This window comes from Cornus florida, unplaced genomic scaffold (assembly GCF_030987335.1).
Source record: "Cornus florida cultivar Cherokee Brave unplaced genomic scaffold, ASM3098733v1 CherokeeBrave_3.0.0_Hap2_Chr05, whole genome shotgun sequence".
Lineage (NCBI taxonomy): Eukaryota > Viridiplantae > Streptophyta > Magnoliopsida > Cornales > Cornaceae > Cornus > Cornus florida.
The window spans coordinates 117,830,456-117,849,956 of record NW_026775575.1 but is presented as its reverse complement, the minus strand read 5'-3'; the positions used below and the strand labels follow the sequence as shown (position 1 = coordinate 117,849,956).

The 19,501-nt window shown below is 36.5% G+C and overlaps 3 protein-coding genes across 3 annotated transcripts; all 3 read right to left on the bottom strand.

Moving 5' to 3' along the window:
• Nucleotides 1-155: 155 nt before the first annotated feature.
• On the bottom strand, nucleotides 156-3,596 carry LOC132308980 (cytochrome P450 CYP72A219-like). The gene is made up of 5 exons (XM_059807303.1): nucleotides 3,165-3,596; nucleotides 2,826-3,043; nucleotides 2,430-2,674; nucleotides 1,273-1,660; nucleotides 156-741 (listed from the first exon to the last, which is right to left on the bottom strand). Exons 1-5 carry the CDS (start codon nucleotides 3,436-3,438, stop codon nucleotides 316-318), a joined length of 1,551 nt encoding a protein of 516 aa, XP_059663286.1. The 5' UTR covers nucleotides 3,439-3,596; the 3' UTR covers nucleotides 156-315.
• Nucleotides 3,597-6,269: 2,673 nt separating this feature from the next.
• On the bottom strand, nucleotides 6,270-7,145 carry LOC132310061 (F-box protein At3g07870-like). Its single transcript, XM_059808300.1, has one exon. The coding sequence runs from the start codon at nucleotides 7,143-7,145 to the stop codon at nucleotides 6,270-6,272; it is 876 nt and encodes a 291-aa protein (XP_059664283.1).
• A 398-nt stretch (nucleotides 7,146-7,543) lies between these two features.
• LOC132308983 (F-box/kelch-repeat protein At3g06240-like) lies at nucleotides 7,544-9,211 on the bottom strand. The gene has a single exon (XM_059807304.1). The coding sequence runs from the start codon at nucleotides 9,094-9,096 to the stop codon at nucleotides 7,942-7,944; it is 1,155 nt and encodes a 384-aa protein (XP_059663287.1). The 5' UTR covers nucleotides 9,097-9,211; the 3' UTR covers nucleotides 7,544-7,941.
• Nucleotides 9,212-19,501: the final 10,290 nt, after the last annotated feature.

The window sequence follows — 19,501 nt, the reverse complement described above, 5'->3', positions numbered from 1 at the left end:
ATCAGTAGGGATGAAAATACAAATAGAAGAAAGTAACAACAAATGTCTAGAGAATAGAACAGAGAGCTGAGCTGTTGTGGGGATCCACTATTTCCTCTTAATTCAATAATATCAGAGTCAAATTAAACTCACCCCCAAGCCACTAGAATAGAATGTAACAAGATCAAATTATAATGTATAAAAGCGTCGTTGCTCAGAGTGGAAATGTTAGGTTCAAAATGGTTCGTACAAAAATTTTATTCTCATTTTACATGACATGAAAATCCACAGCTAGAAATGTACGTCCTTGCTATTTATGAGCGATGGCTTTCAATACTAGACTTTGTGTAAAATCAAGTGAGCACCGTACTGAGGTTGAAGTATTATGACAATGTAAGGAGCATGCGCATAAGATGGTGAAAGCTCGAAGGAGAAACGTTGTAGAATCATAGCCAATGCCATTTTCGCTTCCAACATGGCAAAGTTTTGTCCAATGCATATCCGGGGTCCCCAGCCGAATGGAAAAAACGAGACTTGGCCCTTTGTCACCTTTGACACTCCTTCAGCAAATCTCTCTGGTTTGAACTCCTCTGCATCATCACCCCATAATTCATGGTCATGATGAATTTGAATTATGGGTAATGAAAGGTGCACTCCAGCTGGAAACGATATTTCTCCTAACTTTGTGTCCTCATGAATAGTTCGAGTCATTGCAGCTGCAGGTGGGTATAACCTTAGAACCTCATACAAAATCATAGTTACCTGTAAAAAGAAGTTGTCAATAGTTGTAGATAAAATGATTGATTTTATGTTGGTTCGAAGAGCTAAAAAATAAATCAAAAGGGATAATATTATAATGAAATACAATATATTATACTTTTCCTTAAGTTCTCATGATCTATAATCTTTTGAAACTGACACCATTCATATGGGACTAAGGCAAGGATAATGATGACGACACCATAATAAAAAATTTTAATCAGTTTTGATAATAAGAATAATATACTCTGTCATTTCTTGTACGTATTCGGTTTTCAGCTGGTATACATTTAGGAGTGATAATAAGATGAGTTATATATATATTGTCTTTATCTAAAAAATAAGGAAATACCAGTAAAAGCCTACAGTTTTGTGAAGACTTTCAATTAATTAACCTTCCCCCTACCACAAAGCCTAATAATGTGCAAGATGAACTTCAAAAGTAAAATAGTAGTTTGGAAAGTTAAAAAATTATAATAGTGTATAAAGATTATATATGCCAATTGGTGAAAAAAAAACAAAAAATACACTTACAATTTTCAGGTGATTCAACCCATCAAGATCTGGCTTGTTATTCCCAAAGACTTGCAAAACCTCTTCTCTAGCACGCTTTTGCCAATTTGAATGCCTACTCAATAAAACCATTGTCCAAACAAGCAAAGCAGAGGTGGTCTCTTGCCCAGCAAAGTAGAAAAGCTTGCACTCTTCAACGACCTCTTCAGTACTCATTCCAACATTCTTCTTGTCTCCATGTCGTTGAGTTTCTTTGAAATTTGATTCCAGTAATATACTCAATAAGTCAACATTACTGGCTTCTCCAGCCTTCATTGCCTTCAATCTTTTTTCAATAATAACCCTTAATGAAGCATGCACTTCTTTGTTGATTTCCTTCATCCTTTTGTTCCTCTTAGTTGGCAAAAACCTACATGCAAATATCAAGACACAAAAGAAAAAAAAGAAAAAAGAAAAAAGAAAAAGGAATATGGGAAGATTAATTAGCAGCTACTTAATTAACTCATTTATTTTATTTGGTTCTTTCAAATTCTGATAACTTTTCTTCATTTCTCTTGTAAAAGGTGTTTAGAATACTAACTGAATTTTGTAATTACAGCATAACTTATGTATGTATCATTTTTGTAGGAAAGAAAAACCGAAAAGAATGGTTGCTCTTGATAACTCCATTAAGTAATAAAACTAAAAAATTTCCGGCAGTTCCTCTATTATAATTTTGGCTGATTATGCACAATTAGTTATAGCTCTAAAATAAAATAAAAAAGACTACCGGTTAAGTAGAAGTTGAATTTTAATTCTAATCTTTTTATTCTTAACTTTTCAATAGTATAAAAATTTGTCTTGTTTGGTTCTCTTCTACGAAAATAGTTGTCAAGCACAGTGAAAAGTACAAAGTCTTCAAGAACAGAAAATAGTGCTTTCTGAGACTCAGTATTTTTTTATTCGATTTTCAAAAAAAGGGTTTTCAGAAAGCATTCAACCTGCCTATGAACTTTCAATATTTCCTTTTCTTGCTTTCATTGTTTTTCTGTCTCATAACAAAATTGTTCTGGTAATATGGAACTAAGCTATACTTGCCATGGTAAAATAATTTCTTGCTAAACTATTTTCAGCACTAAATTTTCTCGTAAAAACTAATTAATTGTATAAAGAAAGTTGAAGTAATAATATTGTTTTACCTCCATCCTGGGATATAAATTGACTGTGAAACCTGAAGTACAAGTTCAGCTTGTTCCCTTTGAAGTTCAAATATCCTTGTGCCTTCTTCATAGCTACTACCAAATGCAGTACGTGAAATGACATCGCTAGATAACGTTTGTAGATAAGGCCACACATCCAACTCACATGACTCCTTCTCTGAAACCATCTTTTCCCATTTGCTCAGCATCTCGCTACAACTTAAATCAAAGGCCGGAAGCATATGCTATATGAAACAGTGAAGAGAAAAACCCTATGACAGTTAGTGTACAATATTTATATTGCATTAAGAAATAAAGTATGTGACTCTTGCTAGCATCTATTAATTAATTAATTAATTAAATGAGGCATAAAAGGGCAAGAGAAAGATGAAGTACCTTGAGCTTCTCTAGATGGAAAGCAGGATTGATAATTTTTCTGTGTTTGGACCATTTCTCAGTCTCAAAGGTCGCCAGTCCAGCCGCTAGCAAGTTGGTCAGTGGATTTGCTTGGGGCTTCTGAAAGTGATAATTCTTAGATAATATTTCCCTCCAGAGTTCAGGATCCCTGATGAGCACCAATGGTTTTGGTCCAAGCCATATAAAGGAATTCTTACCTGCAAATTAAAGAAAATCAATTTCTTTGGTCATAGTAGACAGTAGTAGTAGTAGTATATATGATTGTAGAAATTAATGAGATGATTGATATGAGACATAATATATAGTAGTAGCGAGCACCATAGTTGTGGATGCATTTATGGATGTAGGGCATGACACGGTGGACGATATCATGGGAGAGATTGATGGGCTTGGAATTTGCTTGTTTGATCATCTGTGACCTCTCTTTCAGGTCTCCAAGCAATACCCTGTAGGAGTTGCCAGTGAGACCTTGCTGTCTCAGACACTTCTCTAGCTTCCTTGGCCTCAACCACACCCAATTCAATACCCTCCATGCCCACCATATGATGGCGGCGACCACCACAACGAGAAGAACAATTATCCCAATTTCCATCTTTGCTTAACTATAACCACCTTCTCACATGCACCTCCATATTTATAATATACACACTACTGAAGGATACTGCTCGTCCATAATTCCGTTTTTTTTAATTTTAGTATTAGTTCATGTGGTTAGTTGGAGAATAATTTTTTTCAACACCAAAACTAAAAATAAAATAAATCATAGGAGGGACGGCTGGCTAGTTGAGATCAAGGAGAGATGATGAGGCACGCAACAATGGAGAGAATGTCAATTGCCAACTGTCAAGCGTACGAAAGAGATTGTATTTTTAAAAAGTTTGATAAAAGAGAGAGAAAAGAAGGAATAGATAAGATATTAGTACGAAAGAGGCCATGTTTTTCTTTTCTTTTTTTGTTCTGTTAGATGATAATAATAAATACAAAAAAATAAAAATAAAAATAAAAAAGTTTTAATTATTTATATCATTATATCTAATAATATTTATAATATTATAATATACAGGGGATATAATTATAATTTAAAACTCGTATAATTTAAGATAATATTTAATTTAAAACTTATATAGTAGTCCACTTCTCTGTTTTTTTTCTTTCGTCCCGTTTTTGAAAGAACAAGAATTTATAGAGGAGAAAGGATGTGTTAGTAGCATAAGGGTAACATTTTACTTTTTTTTTATACTCAAAATGTTTTTACTGTTACAGGTGTCATATGCAACTCAGCAAAGTCGTGGCAATCCCACTGTTAAAATTTCTCACAGCGAAGCAGGTTATGGGGATCCACCATTTCCTCTTAATTCCAAACCATCTAGAAGGAGCCAAGATTGACTGCCAAGTAAAAATAAAAACAAATCAGAGGCTACCACCTTTTCTTCCAGTCTTGTTATCCTTTTCTTCTGCTTTTCTCGGTCCAACCAAGTTAAGACATTAGTACGAAAGAGGCCATGTTTTTCTTTTCTTTTTTTATTCTGTTAGATGATAATAATAAATACAAAAAAATAAAAATAAAAAAGTTTTAATTATTTATATCATTATATCTAATAATATTTATAATATTATAATATATAGGGGATATAATTATAATTTAAAACTTGTATAATTTAGGATAATATTTAATTTAAAACTTATATAGTAGTCCACTTCTCTCTTTCTTTTTCTTTCGCAGGAGTCGTCAAGATTGTCTGCCAAGTAAAAATCAAAACAAATCAGAGGCTACTTTTTCTTCCATTCTTGTTTTCGTCATTTTCTTCTGCTTTTCTCAGTCCAACCAAGTTAGCCATTCCCAAATCCCAATCAACAATATAAAAATGAAATTAAGCTGGTAATGATCTCTCTTCTCAAAACCCACAAAGAGCATGTTGAGGGGCTGTGTAAGTTTGCTTTAACTTGTGAATTAAAAAGAAGGTAAAATAAATTACTACTGAAAAATGGGTAACTCCAAGAATGAAAAGCTATTCCTTTGGACTCTTCATCCATATGCTCCCATCATCATAATTATATATGCTCCAATTCTTCTATTTATTTATTTTTTCCGTAAGTTCAAGCATTGCCCATAGCAGGGCTCGACTCTCAATCTCCCCCTTTGGAGAGGAGATATCATACCCATCCACACTGCTCATTCTTCTATCATTTTCTTTTCTTCCACAGTTTGTCAAAGAAAACTGACCACAAAGATAAAGATAAACAAGGCTTGTAATATAACCCATAAGAGAATACACTAGGAGGCTAAAACATCATTTGCAACCATTTGCTGTCCTCCCTTTTTTTGATAAGTAAAACAAATAAATGAAAAAAGCCAAAAGATTGGAACAACTCAAGAGAAACACAGTACAGTAGAGGAATCAAACCTCAATAGATCTAAGCAAATCCATTAAAAACTATCTACAATTTTCTGACGTGTCATTGTTACATAATTCTTAGGGTTTCGCTTGAACCCAACCACTTGAAAGAAACAAGCTATATTTTCAAACAAAGTTATCCACAGTGTAATCAAATAGCGTTTAGAGGATTTAAAAGGAAAGAACCAAGAAGTAAGAAAAATATAAATCTTTAACTAGCATTTAAAAGCCATTTGCCAAACGACATAGCTCACTCTTGCCTTAGATGGGAACCAGTTCTATCATAAAAGAAGTTACATTGAAGAAGAGAAAAAAAGGGTACGTCAACGATTGAGTTAAATAATGAACCACAAGTGTAAAATGTAAGACAAGTAGTTGTTAAAAAGAAGGTAAGACAAAGTAAATACATAATCACGTTAGTAGAAAGAGCTAACTAGGACAAAAGAAGCACAAACATAAAAGGTGATAACAAAAAGGATTAATATTAATACTGCAGCTATTAATCTCCGCATATACTCTTTACTTGTGATTTACATCCTATCCAGCAGAGTAATTGAACTAGCATTCAAAGGTATTTTAATGCAAAGGTTGTGTATTGGCATTCATGTAAGCTAAAAACCTGGAAACATATATTTGCTTGCTCTTCCTATTGTTTTTCACTTAACAAGATTTTCTTGGTTCTTTCAACTCCATCCTTTCCCTTAAGAACAATAAAAGCTCTCCTTGAAGTAACTGCATCACAAGACTGTTTGCAACTCCAAACACTCCAATTCCTTTGTTGAGCAAGACTGAGCTCTCCGTGTAATTACCAACATTAAATGATTTTGCAACACCACATATCCCACAAAAAATACTTTATTGAGCCTGTAGGTTAACTGAAAGCATATCCCCATTTGATGACACCGTATCCCCTTTTGATGGAAAATCAAGTTCACCGTTCCTCCTGAATCCAATATCTTCCCAAAACCTCCATCCAAATCTAAAGTGAACAGTTTGGTCCAAGACTGTTCCACTCTGTATTCTTTCATCAGCCATATTGACACTTGTCTAGTTGTTGTTGAATGATACTGGAAAACAGAGAGTGAATCCCATAATCACTGCAATAGACAAATTTAGCACCCCGTGCACCTTGTTGACTTGTTGGCAACTCTATCTCGTGGAATTCCTCAGTACTCATATCGAATGAGAAGATCAAAGTAGGATAATCACGAAAACCACCTCCAATCCAATGGACAGCGCCATTGACAAAAGCCTGTGCCACAAATGAAGGATAACAGATATGATATCTGGTACGAGTAGGGCTACTAATGCTTCTCCAAGAACCTTCTTTAAGCGCGTACAGCTCAACCTCATAACGAGAGGTAGAAGAGCCTTCATATTCGGGGAACACAATTCTAAACAACTTATAATCATTAGTCCTGCAATCGAAGCCATAACCAAGAGCAAGCCAATGCGGGCCATACGATTCAAAGGTAACACGGGGCTCTAGAAGCTCCACCCATTTTCTAATAGTGGGGTTCCACAGAAAGTTCAGATTCGTATAACTGTATAAATCATCACTGAGGCATACCAGACCATTACAAGAACCAAGTATCCGGAAATAATATTCAAAAACTGGGGTTGGACTTTCCAGATTCATACGATATGTACCAAATGGGTTATCAAAATGCAAGGAGTAATGCTCTTCCTCTTCCTCTTCATTTAAAGTGCAGTGCCTAACGAGAAGTAGGTGAGTGTTGTTGGTGCTATTCAAATGGATAGTTCGATTGAGATATGAGGTGGATGAAAACAACATATAATAGGGCTGTGTTATCACTGTGATAATGGTACTCTCATGTGTACTACCTATGTAGTAGAAGGGCAATTTAAGCATACCATTAAGCTCAAACCAATAAAGGTGCATAGATGCAGAAGAGCAAACTGGAGACCTAGGCCTGGGAAAAAAAAATCTAGTTACAGTGCTCCGGGGGCAATTCCAGGCAAAGTCTCTAAAAATAAGGTGTCTCAAGTTTTTTTAGCCTCACCATACAGAAAAGTTAACTTTTAAAATGAGAAAATAATAATACTGTATATAAACATAGATCATGAAATACTGGTGTTTCACATTTTATAACTTGGGGAGGAAAAATCTTAGAAAAAATAAAATAATATCACCATTCTTCACTGGTTAGATTAGTCGTTCGTGCCTAAGAGAAAAATAGGAAACTCCAAGAATGAAATGCCATTCCTTTGGACTCCTAATTCTCTTCATCCATATAGTAGTTAAACCCATCATCATTAGTATATATACTCCCACAAAGATAAAGAAAAACAAGACTTGTTATCACCATAATAGAATTCATTCGCTAGGAGGCTAAACATGATTCACAACCATATGTTTTCCTTCCTTTTTGGATAAGTAAAACAAATAACATTAGTAAAAAGAGCTAACTAGGACAAATGAAGCACATGCAAACAGATAGTGAACAAAAAAAGTTTCACGCAGTGATAACAAAAAGGATTAATATTAATACTGCAGCTATTAATCTCCACAACTACTCTTACTTGTGATATACATGCTATCCAGCAGAGTAATTGAACTAGCATTCAAAAGAGGAATTTTAATGCAAGGTTGTGTATTTGCTTGCTCTTCCTATTGTTTATCACTTAACAAAATTTTCTTGGTTCTTGCAACTCCTCCATCCTTTGAAGTAACTGCATCACGAGACTGTGTTTGCATCCCCAAACAATCCAATTCCTTTGTTGAGCAAGACTAAGCTCTCCGTGTAATTACCAACATAAAATGATTTCGCAACACCACGGATTCCACAAAAAGTACTTTGTTGAGCCTGTAGGTCAACTGAAAGCATATCCCCATTTGATGGCAAGAGAACTTCACCGTTCCTCCTGAATCCAATTATCTTCCCGTAACCTCGATCCAAATCTACAGTGAACAGTTGGGCCCAAGACTCTGACACGCGGTATTCTTTCATCACCCATATTGACACTTGTCTAGTTGTTGTTCTATGATACTGGAAAACAGAGAGTGACTCCTTAATCACTGCAATATTCAAATCTAGGACACCTGCGCACACTAGACTTGTTGGCAACTTCATCTCGTGGAATTCCTCAGTACTCATATCGAATGAGAAGATCAAAGGAGGATAATCACGATAACCACCTCCAATCCAATGGACAGCCCCATTGAAAAAAGCCTGTGTGGCAGATGAAGTATAATTGATTCGATATCGGGGACGAGTAGTGCTACTAATGCTTCTCCAAGAACCTTGTTTAAGCGAGTACAGCTCAACCTCACAATGAGAGCTGACTTCCCCGAATTCGGGGAAGACAACTCTAACTACCTTATAATCATTAGTCCTGCAATCGAAGCCAAAACCAAGAGCAAGCCAATGCGGGCCATACGATTGAAAGGTAACACGGGGCTCTGGAAGCTCCAACCATTTTCTAATAGTGGGGTTCCACAGAAAGGTAAGATCCGTATAACTGCATAAATCATCACTGAGGCATACCAAACCATTACAAGAACCAAGTATTCGGAAATAAGATTCAAAAACTGGGGTTGGACTTTCGAGGTTCACACGATATGTATCAAACGATTGGTTATCAAAATGTAGCGAGTAATGCTCTTCCTCTTCCTCTTTGTCTTGATTTTTAGTGCATTGCCTAACGAGAAGTAGGTGAGTGTTGTTGGTGTTGTTCAAATGGGTAGTTCGATTGAGATATAAGGTGATGAAATTATCACTAGTGATTAGAGAATTCCATGATTTGCAAACGCACCTGATCTGTACAACAGTCTTCACAGGTAGTCTTGCAAGGATCTCACCCATCACTTCTCTGGGCAAAAAATCCGACATTGTTCACCAGATTTTAGGAATTCCGAGAGACGGCGACTCTGAAGCCCTATAATTTTGAGAAACGTATAAGCCCTGCCCTAGCTTTGCCCCCCAAAGAGAACCCTAGAGACAAACCATTTGCTGTTTAGCATAGTATCTTCAACGACGTCGTGTCTATCATTCTTCATCATTTTATAATATATCCTAATTCAATTTTAATCTGTTTGAATTTTCTCTTGAATTAAAGAAATTTTGATTTTCATTTCGTGCCGTAATGCCAAAGGAGTACCAAGTAAACTTTTTATTGGAAATATTTATTTTTTCGGTTATTGGAAATTAATACTACTTTGTACAAGTTATAACCTAAGCCGAAACATAAATATGTTTTCTAGAGTGACAATAAAAAGTAAAAATGGCATTTATTAACCACCTGTTGTTCTCACAATTTTAAAAGCAAAAAATAATAGCAGTATTTAATAATACATATTTGTTAAAAATTTACATAACATTTTTTAATTATTTAATTTTAATTTTAATTTTTTTTCATTAGTACAAAAAAAAGTCAAAAATATTAATACAATTCAATTATTTCACAAATATTAAAAGTATCCAATACTAGATAATAAAATATAGGATAAAGTGCAAAAAAAAAAAAAAAAAAAAAAAAAAAAAAAAAAAAACCTCAATTATGTCTAAATTTGCAAATAATCCCCTAAACTATGTTTTGTGAACAAAATCCCCTAAATTATCGTAGTATAAATGAATACAAGTATGAATAGTAAGTCATATGTTTAAAATTGTAAGTTTTACTTTTAAAGGGTTTTGGAGATTGAGATTGTTGAATAAATAATTAAACTGACATATGGAGACCATGGCTGTTAATTGAAATTGGAAGTTGAAAGTTTTCTGATTAATATAATTGGCAATACTTACTGTATTTGGTTGATTGATGAACTGCTGGGATATTATAATTTGAAAACAGGCTTGAATGAGCTTATTATGCAATTAAGACACTATCTGAGATGTTTGTGAGTACCATCACTAGAAACCCTCACGAGACTACAACTCGTCCATTAGGGGTAACCTAGGGGTTTAAAGGCTTGTTGCATAGGTTAAATACAATCATGATTCTCACGAAAGCGGCTTTTTAGTTCTGTATTGTTAATGGATTAGCAATATGTAAGTTTGGAGGTGTAATGAGCGCTGAATATTGTATATTCGAGCCTCTAATATATACGTATGTTAAGACCTAAAGTGCTACTCTGTCTGTTGTTAGACTGATTTATATTTATTGTGTGTTTATAAATATTTTCCCAAAGAAACAGTTAAAACCAAGACTTTATGATGAAAAGACTGATATTAAAATTTACAGAGTCGTTGCCGGTCATTCAAAACAAACCGAGAGCTTAAATGGTGAAGTTTGGAAGAATCCAAGTACTAAAGCTCGAGCCTAAGTTTTAAGGCTCGAGCTCATGCCCCATTGTCTTACCTATTTTTCATTAAATGACCATAATACCCTTTCTTATTGAATTACACTTGATATATTTTTCTTGTTAAAATAAATTATGAAAAAAATTAATAATAATTTGATGAAATATTCTCCAATAAATTTGCATAAGTTTGCCTTTAATTTTTAAAATTAATTATTTAAATAAAAATCTTAAATAGAAAATTTTGAAACAATTTAAGTAATTTCTTAATTTTCATGAATATATTGCATTAAAAATAAAATATTTTTATTTACGTAATTTATTAATTTTTCATGAAATTTGTTTGAAAAATAAGATATTTTTTTATACTAAATTTTTTTAAAGTAAGTATAATTAATTTTATTATAATAAGTTAATCATTTTAGAAAATGATAGCTACAATTTTTTTTTTTTTTCCATTTTTATAATCAATTGATACTAATTATAAAATTAAGGTAATGGTATAATTAATATTTAAATAAGAGAAAATATAATAATAAATAATTTAATAAGAAATGACAAATTTAATAACAAATGGTAAAATAGTCTTTTGTGATGGGTTTGTCCTTAATTGCAACAAATTAATAATTTTTGGAGGCAATCTTTAATTCAGGGGGTTAGTTGCAAAAAGCCAATAATTCAGGAGGTTTTTTGCACTTTACCCTAAAATATAATATTCAATTTAAAAATCCTAATAATACCCAATACATAAGTACAAAATAAGATATATTAGGACAAAATTACTCACACTACTTATGTATATAAGTACATACATAGGGGTGCACACAGTCCGGTTTGGTCCAGATTGGGAGTTTTTTGGGACCAAACCATTTATAACGGTTCCACTATTTTTTAAACCAAACTGAATCATAATGCCCATGGAAACAAACCAAACCAAACCGCAAAAAACCGGTTTGGTTTGGTTAGGTTTCCTTTTTATTTTATTTTTAAAAACAAAATTTTTTATTTTTCCCGGTATATAAAGTTTCATGGCAACCAAGGGCGGAACTAGGATTTTAATTCGGGGCAAAGTTTAAAAATAAAAATAAAATAAAATAAACCAACTAACATTGATATAACACGCAAAAAGAAAAAATTTAAGAAGAAAAAAGGAAAGAAAATTGAGATATATTTGAAAATAAAGAAAATTGAGATATGATTCAAAAAGGGAAATTTGACTTTTTTAAAAAGAAATTTAAGGAATTTAAAGAACAAAAGAAATAAAAAGTTAAGATAATTTTGGGGTCACGTGAGCCGCGAGAACTTTACTTGATTTAAGTTTAGGGTATGATATACATATATATATATATATATATATATATATATATATATATATATATATATATATAATATAACATAGTAACGGTTCGGTCGAGTCGGCCCGGTTTAGCAGGACCTTAAACCAGGACCGGATCGAAAAATTACGATTCCATAATTTTGGGCCCAAGACCAAACCAAATCTCTATACAACTAGCCCAAACCACTCAATTCAGTTCGGTCTAGTTCGATTTTTCGATTTACCGAATTTTTTGAAAACCCCTATACATACATATGCATCTTCTATACATTTATTATATAATATATAATATATTTAACATATATTATATTATAATAAATATTAAATTATATAACTATAATATAATATAATATAGATATGGTATGTATAATCATATATTATATATGTTGCATAATAATTTATTAATATTATATAAAATAAATAATAAATAATTTTTTTTGTCCCAAAAAGTAGTTTACAATATTATATAATATATTATGTTTTAAAAATATATTTTTGTTAAATAAAGAATAATTTACACTAATATATAATATAATATAATTGTATATTAAAAAATTATTTTTATTAGTATTTAATATGTAACCTATATAACATGAATAACATATATTTTATTTGAAATAAACTGTGTGTATGTAATAATAATAGTAAAAATATATTTGCTCAATAGTATCGAAAACATGAGAAACACCTTTTTTTTTTTTCTTTTTTTTTTTTATGTTTCTTCCTTCCTTCACAAAAAATGAAAAACGTTTTCTGTTATAAAAAAACAAAAATATATTATTAAACATGTTTTTTATTTTTGTTTTGCCTTTTTAGAGGCTGACAACACAAAACGTTTTTTGTTACTAAACTCAACCCTATTTACCTTTTTAAAAAAAAAAAAATGTTGTTTAGTTTCTCTTTCCTTCCAAATTTCTTCCAAACCTATCTGATGCTTTATTGTTTTATTTCCAAGAAGACATGGTTTTTTTTACCCAACCACCACCAACACGTGTCCAGTCTTGCCCGGTGATATTTTCCCTCCTTTCTGAATGAAAGATGGGACTGTTCAAGTCTCCCCAAATTATGGGAGATAATTAATTGTCAAAAAAAAAAAAAAAAAAAAAAACTAACAGACTCTTTTAGTTAGATAAAAATTAATAGTAAAAAGTAAAATAAAATTATTTCATCGTATATTTGATTAGCATGAAAAAAATATATATAATTATTAGAATTTGTCATTTTATGGTTTGAATAGCATGAAATTTATCATAAAAGAAAATTAAGTATTGTAAGTTGATAAAACCCTCCTCAACAAATCAAACTTTTCCTGTATATTTTTGTTGGCAAATCAAACTTTTTCCGGTATATTTTTGTTGAAAAATTTTATGAGAAAATTAAGTGGTAATGAAAAATAATTTTTAATGAAAATTTTTCTTTTCATGGTGTAGGTGCAAAATTTCGCTCAACCAATAATGACTGAGAAAAATAAAACAACTCACTCAAAAACAATAAAAATAAATAAGAACAATGTATAGAGAAGTGTGGAATTGCTTGATCCTTTATTGGAGGTCTTAGCCTCTATTTATATACAAAAGATTGCAAAATTATGGTAGGACTCGCGTTGCTTGCCCTCCAATTCTTTCTATATAACCATTCGTTTCTAATAGAGTTCTTTCCATTGTCGAATCTTCCATACATAGAAATTGCCTTGTACAGAACTTCCTATCCGAATTTTCCTTCTGCAGTAAATCCTTCAAATGGTAGGATTTGCGCATTCTTGGGCTGAATATATTTTGATCCGGCTGGGCTTGGGTAACAGGCCGGATGTTAAATACTCATACGCTGGGCTGACGACAAGCTGGGCTGATGACTTCTTGATTCGGCCTTGATGGAAGTTGGAGGATAACTAACAATGGTCTTGGGCTGTAAATACCCTCAATTTGGGCTTGAGCATGATGGGCCTTATATGTCCTTGGAATGTAGATATGGGTAGTGGTGACGTGTGCGCTTCTTATTGGAGGGAGTTTTTTTCCCTCCACACTTTGCCCCAAATTCCATTTTTAATTGAGTGACGGCTCCTATTAAATAGGGAATTGAAACCGGTTTTTACTTTGCTTCAGAAACGGTTCGTGGTCTTTCATTATTAATCCGTCACACAAGACTTTGCAAGAGTTACATTTGCCCTCGCTGCACTTCTGCGTCCTTCATTCCATCGCTTCTATCACTTTGTCAGGTTAGTTTCGCATCTTTTTCCTCAATCTTTCATTATGAGTACTTTGTCTACTCCCGATCGTGTAGACCTTGGGGATTCTGAATCCACACCTTCATCTTCCCCCATTCGCATTAGGGCTCCCCCTCCTAGGGTTTCTACAGATCGCCCTTCGTTGAATGCATCAGGTACTTCCCCTCTTCCAACCGAAACATCCACCTCAGGCTCTGATTACGTTCTTACTCATGAAGAGAAGAAAGCAATCATCTCTATTCGCCGCATCAAATTCTCTATTGCTTCGGTAATGGAAGAATTTGATGTTCCTGAAGGAGTAGACATTGCAGAATATCCCGAGGGTGCCGATTTCACCTCCGGCGAGGGAATTGAGGAGGATGAGTTGCTTCTTTCGGTAGGGCACCTTAACGCCCTCCGATTCCCTCTTCATCCCTTCAATCATTTAGTTTTCAATAAGCTAGGTCTTGCCCCCCTTCAAGTAAATCCCAATTTCTTTCGCATCCTTTCGGCGTTGTTGGTGCGCCGGAGATTAGAGGCTCTGGATTTGACCCTTACCGACCTTCTGCTTACTTACAATATATCTAAACATGGGACCGAGCCTTGTCGCTTCTTTTTTACCTCTCCCCTTCATCAAAGGATATGCACGAACCTTCCTTCATCCGAAAAGAAATGGAAAGAAAGGATGGTTGTAGTTAAAGGAAAATGGTTCGTGTCCCAATCAATTGCGCTTCCCATTCCGCGCAAATTCGGGAAATTAGGTATACAATATTTAACCTCCCTTCATACCAAGTGTTCTGGCTGTTTTCCTTGCCAAGTCTTAATATTTCGCCGTATTTATGAATTTCTTGGTGTTTTTTCAGCTACATTCCCAGCCTCCGTAGCAAGGAACAGACTTTCTTTTCTTGAGGAACGAGTCTGGAGTGACCCCTCTCCTATCGAGGACCTGCTAACTTCTTCCAACCTCAAGGACATTGCTTCCAGTGCCGTTGCTGCAGACCTCATGGATCTGGCTTTACCATCCTTTGACAGTTTCCCTATGACCGAGGAGGAGATACGGCGGGCTGAGGCTTTGAAAAAGAAAGCCGGAGATGCCCAACCCTTGGTCGTCATTGGATCAACTGAGGATGAGGTGGAGGTTGAGGAACCACCATTGAAGAAATCTCGCCTCAACCCCTCTTCCTCTGGCAAGGGCAAAATCCCCTCTAAAAGCAGAGGGAAAAAAGCTGGAGAGGCCGAACCTGAAGATGAAGTCAGGGCCTTTGTTCTTGCTGAGACTGGGGCTCCTTGGACTCCTTCCTTCACCAGGGCTAACAAGTCAGTCCTACACTCAGGGGATTCTGTGGTTACAAACCCTTCAGCTGCACTGGCGGTGGCTCGAGGAATGTGGCTCCCAAAGGATAAGGAAGCCATCAGCCAAATGGGGTTGGAGCAACTACTCCCCTCTGCCCCAGTCCGGGCCATAGAGGTTCGCATTGCACCTTCAGAATTATGTTACTCTTGCTTGCTTATGTTTCTATTTGTGCTTATATTTGCTTCCCTGTTAAACAGAGTCTATACCACACCATGGCCCTCTGCGCCACTGCTGAAGCTCAATCCCTCTCCATCAAGAAGTTGGAAAAGGATCTTGACAATGCAGAGAAGAGAGCCACTACTGCCTCTACCAATCTGAAGATAGCTTCTGAAGCCAAGGATGCGTATAAGAGGCAGTTGTCAGCCTCTGAGGCTAAGGTGGATTCTCTTCAGGCTGAGGTTCAACGCCTGACCGAGGCTCTTACTACTTGCTTCAAGGCGGGGAAGCAAATGCAGGGGCGCTACTCCTGTCTGGCGCACCTGGCTAGTGCTAAAGCGTTCCGGTCTGGCTATAATCAGGGCTCAGGCCCTAAGACGATGGATCCGGACGCCTTTGACAAGCAGGTGGGGGTGCACTTCCCATACGATGAAGGGCCAGAGGCTTTGGAAGCTGAAATTCGCTTTGCCGAGATGGTGAAGGCACACCTAAAGGGTACTCCTAGCTCCCCTGCGCCTGCGGCTACCTCAAGTCCTAATGTAGTGGATGCTTTTGAATCTACTCCCTTCGATCCGAAGAGGAAGTAGAACTATGTATTTTGTAAATATGAACAGCCTGTTTTGGGATAATGAATATAACTTTTCGTTTTAGGCTTGCCTGACTTGTTTTTGCTGTATGCTCTTGATACTGTTCATATTTCTCTGACTGGTAATGTGTTTAAACACTAAACATTGTCTTATGCTTCGGATTTATGCTATCCGTGAAAACGCAAGGATTGTGGGAAGAAGGAGATCCTTTTAACAGTTTAGTTGATATCGCAGGATGAGTCGTATGGACAATGATTTAACTGTTAAATGAACCCTCCTCGCCTTCTACTTGCCTTCAGTAGACGTATACATACTCTTTCCTTCTCATGTGTTCCTGATGTGGGGTGGAATATGATGAACTTATGACATATCCGCATACACAAGGTATTAAACACTTGGAGTCCGGAGGAAAGAGTTCTGATCTGAGTATCAGAGGTATAAAGCGAATTACTCCTGGGCACTGAGTGTGGAGGAATATTGCTGAATAGGACACTTAGGGTCCGAAGCTGTCTCGGATACTCAGGATCCGAGGCGAATTATTCCTCGGCACTGAGTGTGGAGGACTAGTGCTGAATAGGACACTTAGGGTCCGAAGCTGTCTCGGATACTCAGGATCCGAGGCGAATTATACATTCCTTGGCGTGGAGCCGGAGGGGGGTTTTGCAGAGCCGAACACTTAGGGTCCGAGGCGAGAGAACTACTCCCCGGCGCTGAGCCTGAGGGGAGGTTTTGCCGAGCCGGACACTTGGGGTCCGAGGCGAATGAATTACTCCCCGGCACTGAGCCTGAGGGGAGGTTTATCTTATATTTTTCCTCAAATCACTTATTATGAGGCCGAAGACTCAAAAATGATAGGAGGCCAAGAAAGCGAGTAACAGTGGCTGTGAAGTTCTCTATTTGTTGACTTTAGAGACCTGCCTCCACTGATACTCCATTCTTGGCAGCCAAATGTTGTGGACCACGCATATATGAACCGCATTTCTTTTCTATTTCTATCCGATGTGGGACATAGACTAAATGTTGTCAAAAAAGTCGGTGTAAGGAATGCCTCTGGTATTGAGCCTGACAGCCTTAAATACCAGTGGGCCCTCCTTACACCGTAATTAACTATTTGAATATTCCCATATATAACAAAATGTGGCACATAATGTTTTGTCGATGTGGGATAGCTTGTGTAAGCATGCTGGGCCATAATTCATGTGTTTTGTGTCTTGTGTGCATGTTGGTTTTTGTGTTTGTGTTTTTGTTCTTTTTGTGTAAAAATCATTGTAAATGTTTTGCTTCTAACGCATAGTGCGACTTGGCATGCGCATAAAAGTTGCGTAATCATATAGTTCGTATGCCCCCATTTGTATAAAAAGAAACAAAAATAGAGGAGAGTTGTATTGAATATAGAAGCAAAATAAAGAAAAGTTTGGCTGACTGTGGACATATTCAGCCTTATTTGTGAAGAACTTGTAGCAAAATTGACAAACTTAACTAATGGAAATACCTTTTCAGGTGTATTGCGTTCCAAGGACGCGCAATGGGACGTCCGCCAGCTTCGGCCAAACGATATGCTCCTTTCCCCACTACTCCGGTAACTCTGTAGGGTCCGGTCCAATTAGGTTCCAGTTTCTTTACATGAGCTGTCTCTTGCTTCAAAACCCAATCGCCTACCACAAAATCCTGAACCTGACGCGTTTGTTATAACTGTTACACACCTGTTGTTGGTATGCCGCGAGTCGAATTGCTGCTGCATCTCTCCTTTCGTCCACCAAATCAAGGCTATGTTCGAGTTGTTGCTCATTGTTCCCCTCCAGTACCAAGGGTGTCCGAAAGGTTGGGATTATGGACTCAGTGGGAATGACAGCTTCGGATCCATATGCCATAGCAAATGAGCTTTCTCCCGTGGGTCGTCTTGGAGTGGTTCGATAAGCCCAAAGCACTTGAGGGAGATTCTCGTACCACTTTGTCTTCAATTTCTCCAATTTTTTCTTTAAACACCCGAATATCGTGCGGTTATTTATTTCAGCTTGCCCATTGCCTTGTGGATGACTAACCGCAGCCAACTTTTGCAAGATTCCATGTTCGCTAAAGAATTTCCTTGTACTTCTGTTATCGAGGTTCTTACCATTGTCCATTACGATGACTTTTGGTACCCCAAACCGGCAAATAATGTTGCTCCAAATGAAATGTTTTACTTCTTCGTGGGTGATGCTAGAGAAGGCTTCAGCTTCCACCCACTTGGTGAAGTAATAAGTAGCCAGAAGCACATGCTCCTTTTTGTCCATGGTTTTGGGCAATGGTCCTACTATATCAATCCCCCATTGGGTGAACGGCCATGGATTAGCCATGGCGTGCAAACCCTCGGCAGGTTGGTGCTTTAATGGACCATGGCGCTGACACTTGTCACATCGTCTTGAGTATTCCTCGGCATTCCGAGCCAAGTATGGCCAGAAATAACCTTGGGTTAGAATTTTGTGTGCAAGGGATCTTCCTCCGGAGTAGTTTCCACAATCTCCTTCATGAACTTGTTTTAGAATTGTGAGAGCCTTAGTAGGGGTTACACACTTGAGATAGGGGCCGGAGAATGACCTTCGATACAACTGGTTATTGATGATGGCGTACTTAGCCGCGGTAAGCCTAAGCTTCCTTGCCTCAGCTTTCTGATTCGGGAGAACCCCTTCCTTGAGGTAGGCTTCGATTGGATCAATCCAGCAGGGCTCGCGTGGTACTTCCGGGATCACCATCACCTCTTGTTGGGGATTAATGCTAGGTCATTCGAGAACATCGATTGGAACAAGCCGAATCAATTCTTCATCTGAAGATGATGCGGCTGCGGCCAATCGATCTGCTTCGGCATTTTCATCTTGCGGTACCTGATGGAACTCGATTTGATCGAATTCTCGGATAACACTCTCTACAGCATCTTTGTACGACTTCATACGTTCCTCCTTGGGAGAATATTGCCCTGTCACTTGATTGATCACAAGCTGTGAGTCACTAAAAACTTTTAAACATCGTACCTGTAGCTGTTTAGCTAGCCGAAGTCCGGTGAGCATTGCCTCATACTCGGCCTCGTTATTAGTAGATGGGAAATCTAGCAAAATTGACTGCTGCAACTTGGTACCCTCGGGTGTTGTGATGTCAATACCGGCCCCTGCCCTTTTCCGGTTGGACGAGCCATCAACTCGCAACTCCCAGTATGGCTCTGGAAGTGTCGGTTCCTCAGGTTGATCTTCGTACTCTAGTAGGAAATCCGCTACCGACTGCCCCTTATGAGATACCTTCGGTGCATAGGTGATGTCAAAAGAGCTAAGTTCAATAGCCCATTTTGTGATTCGACCAGACAGGTCTGGTTTAGCTAGGATAGCCCGT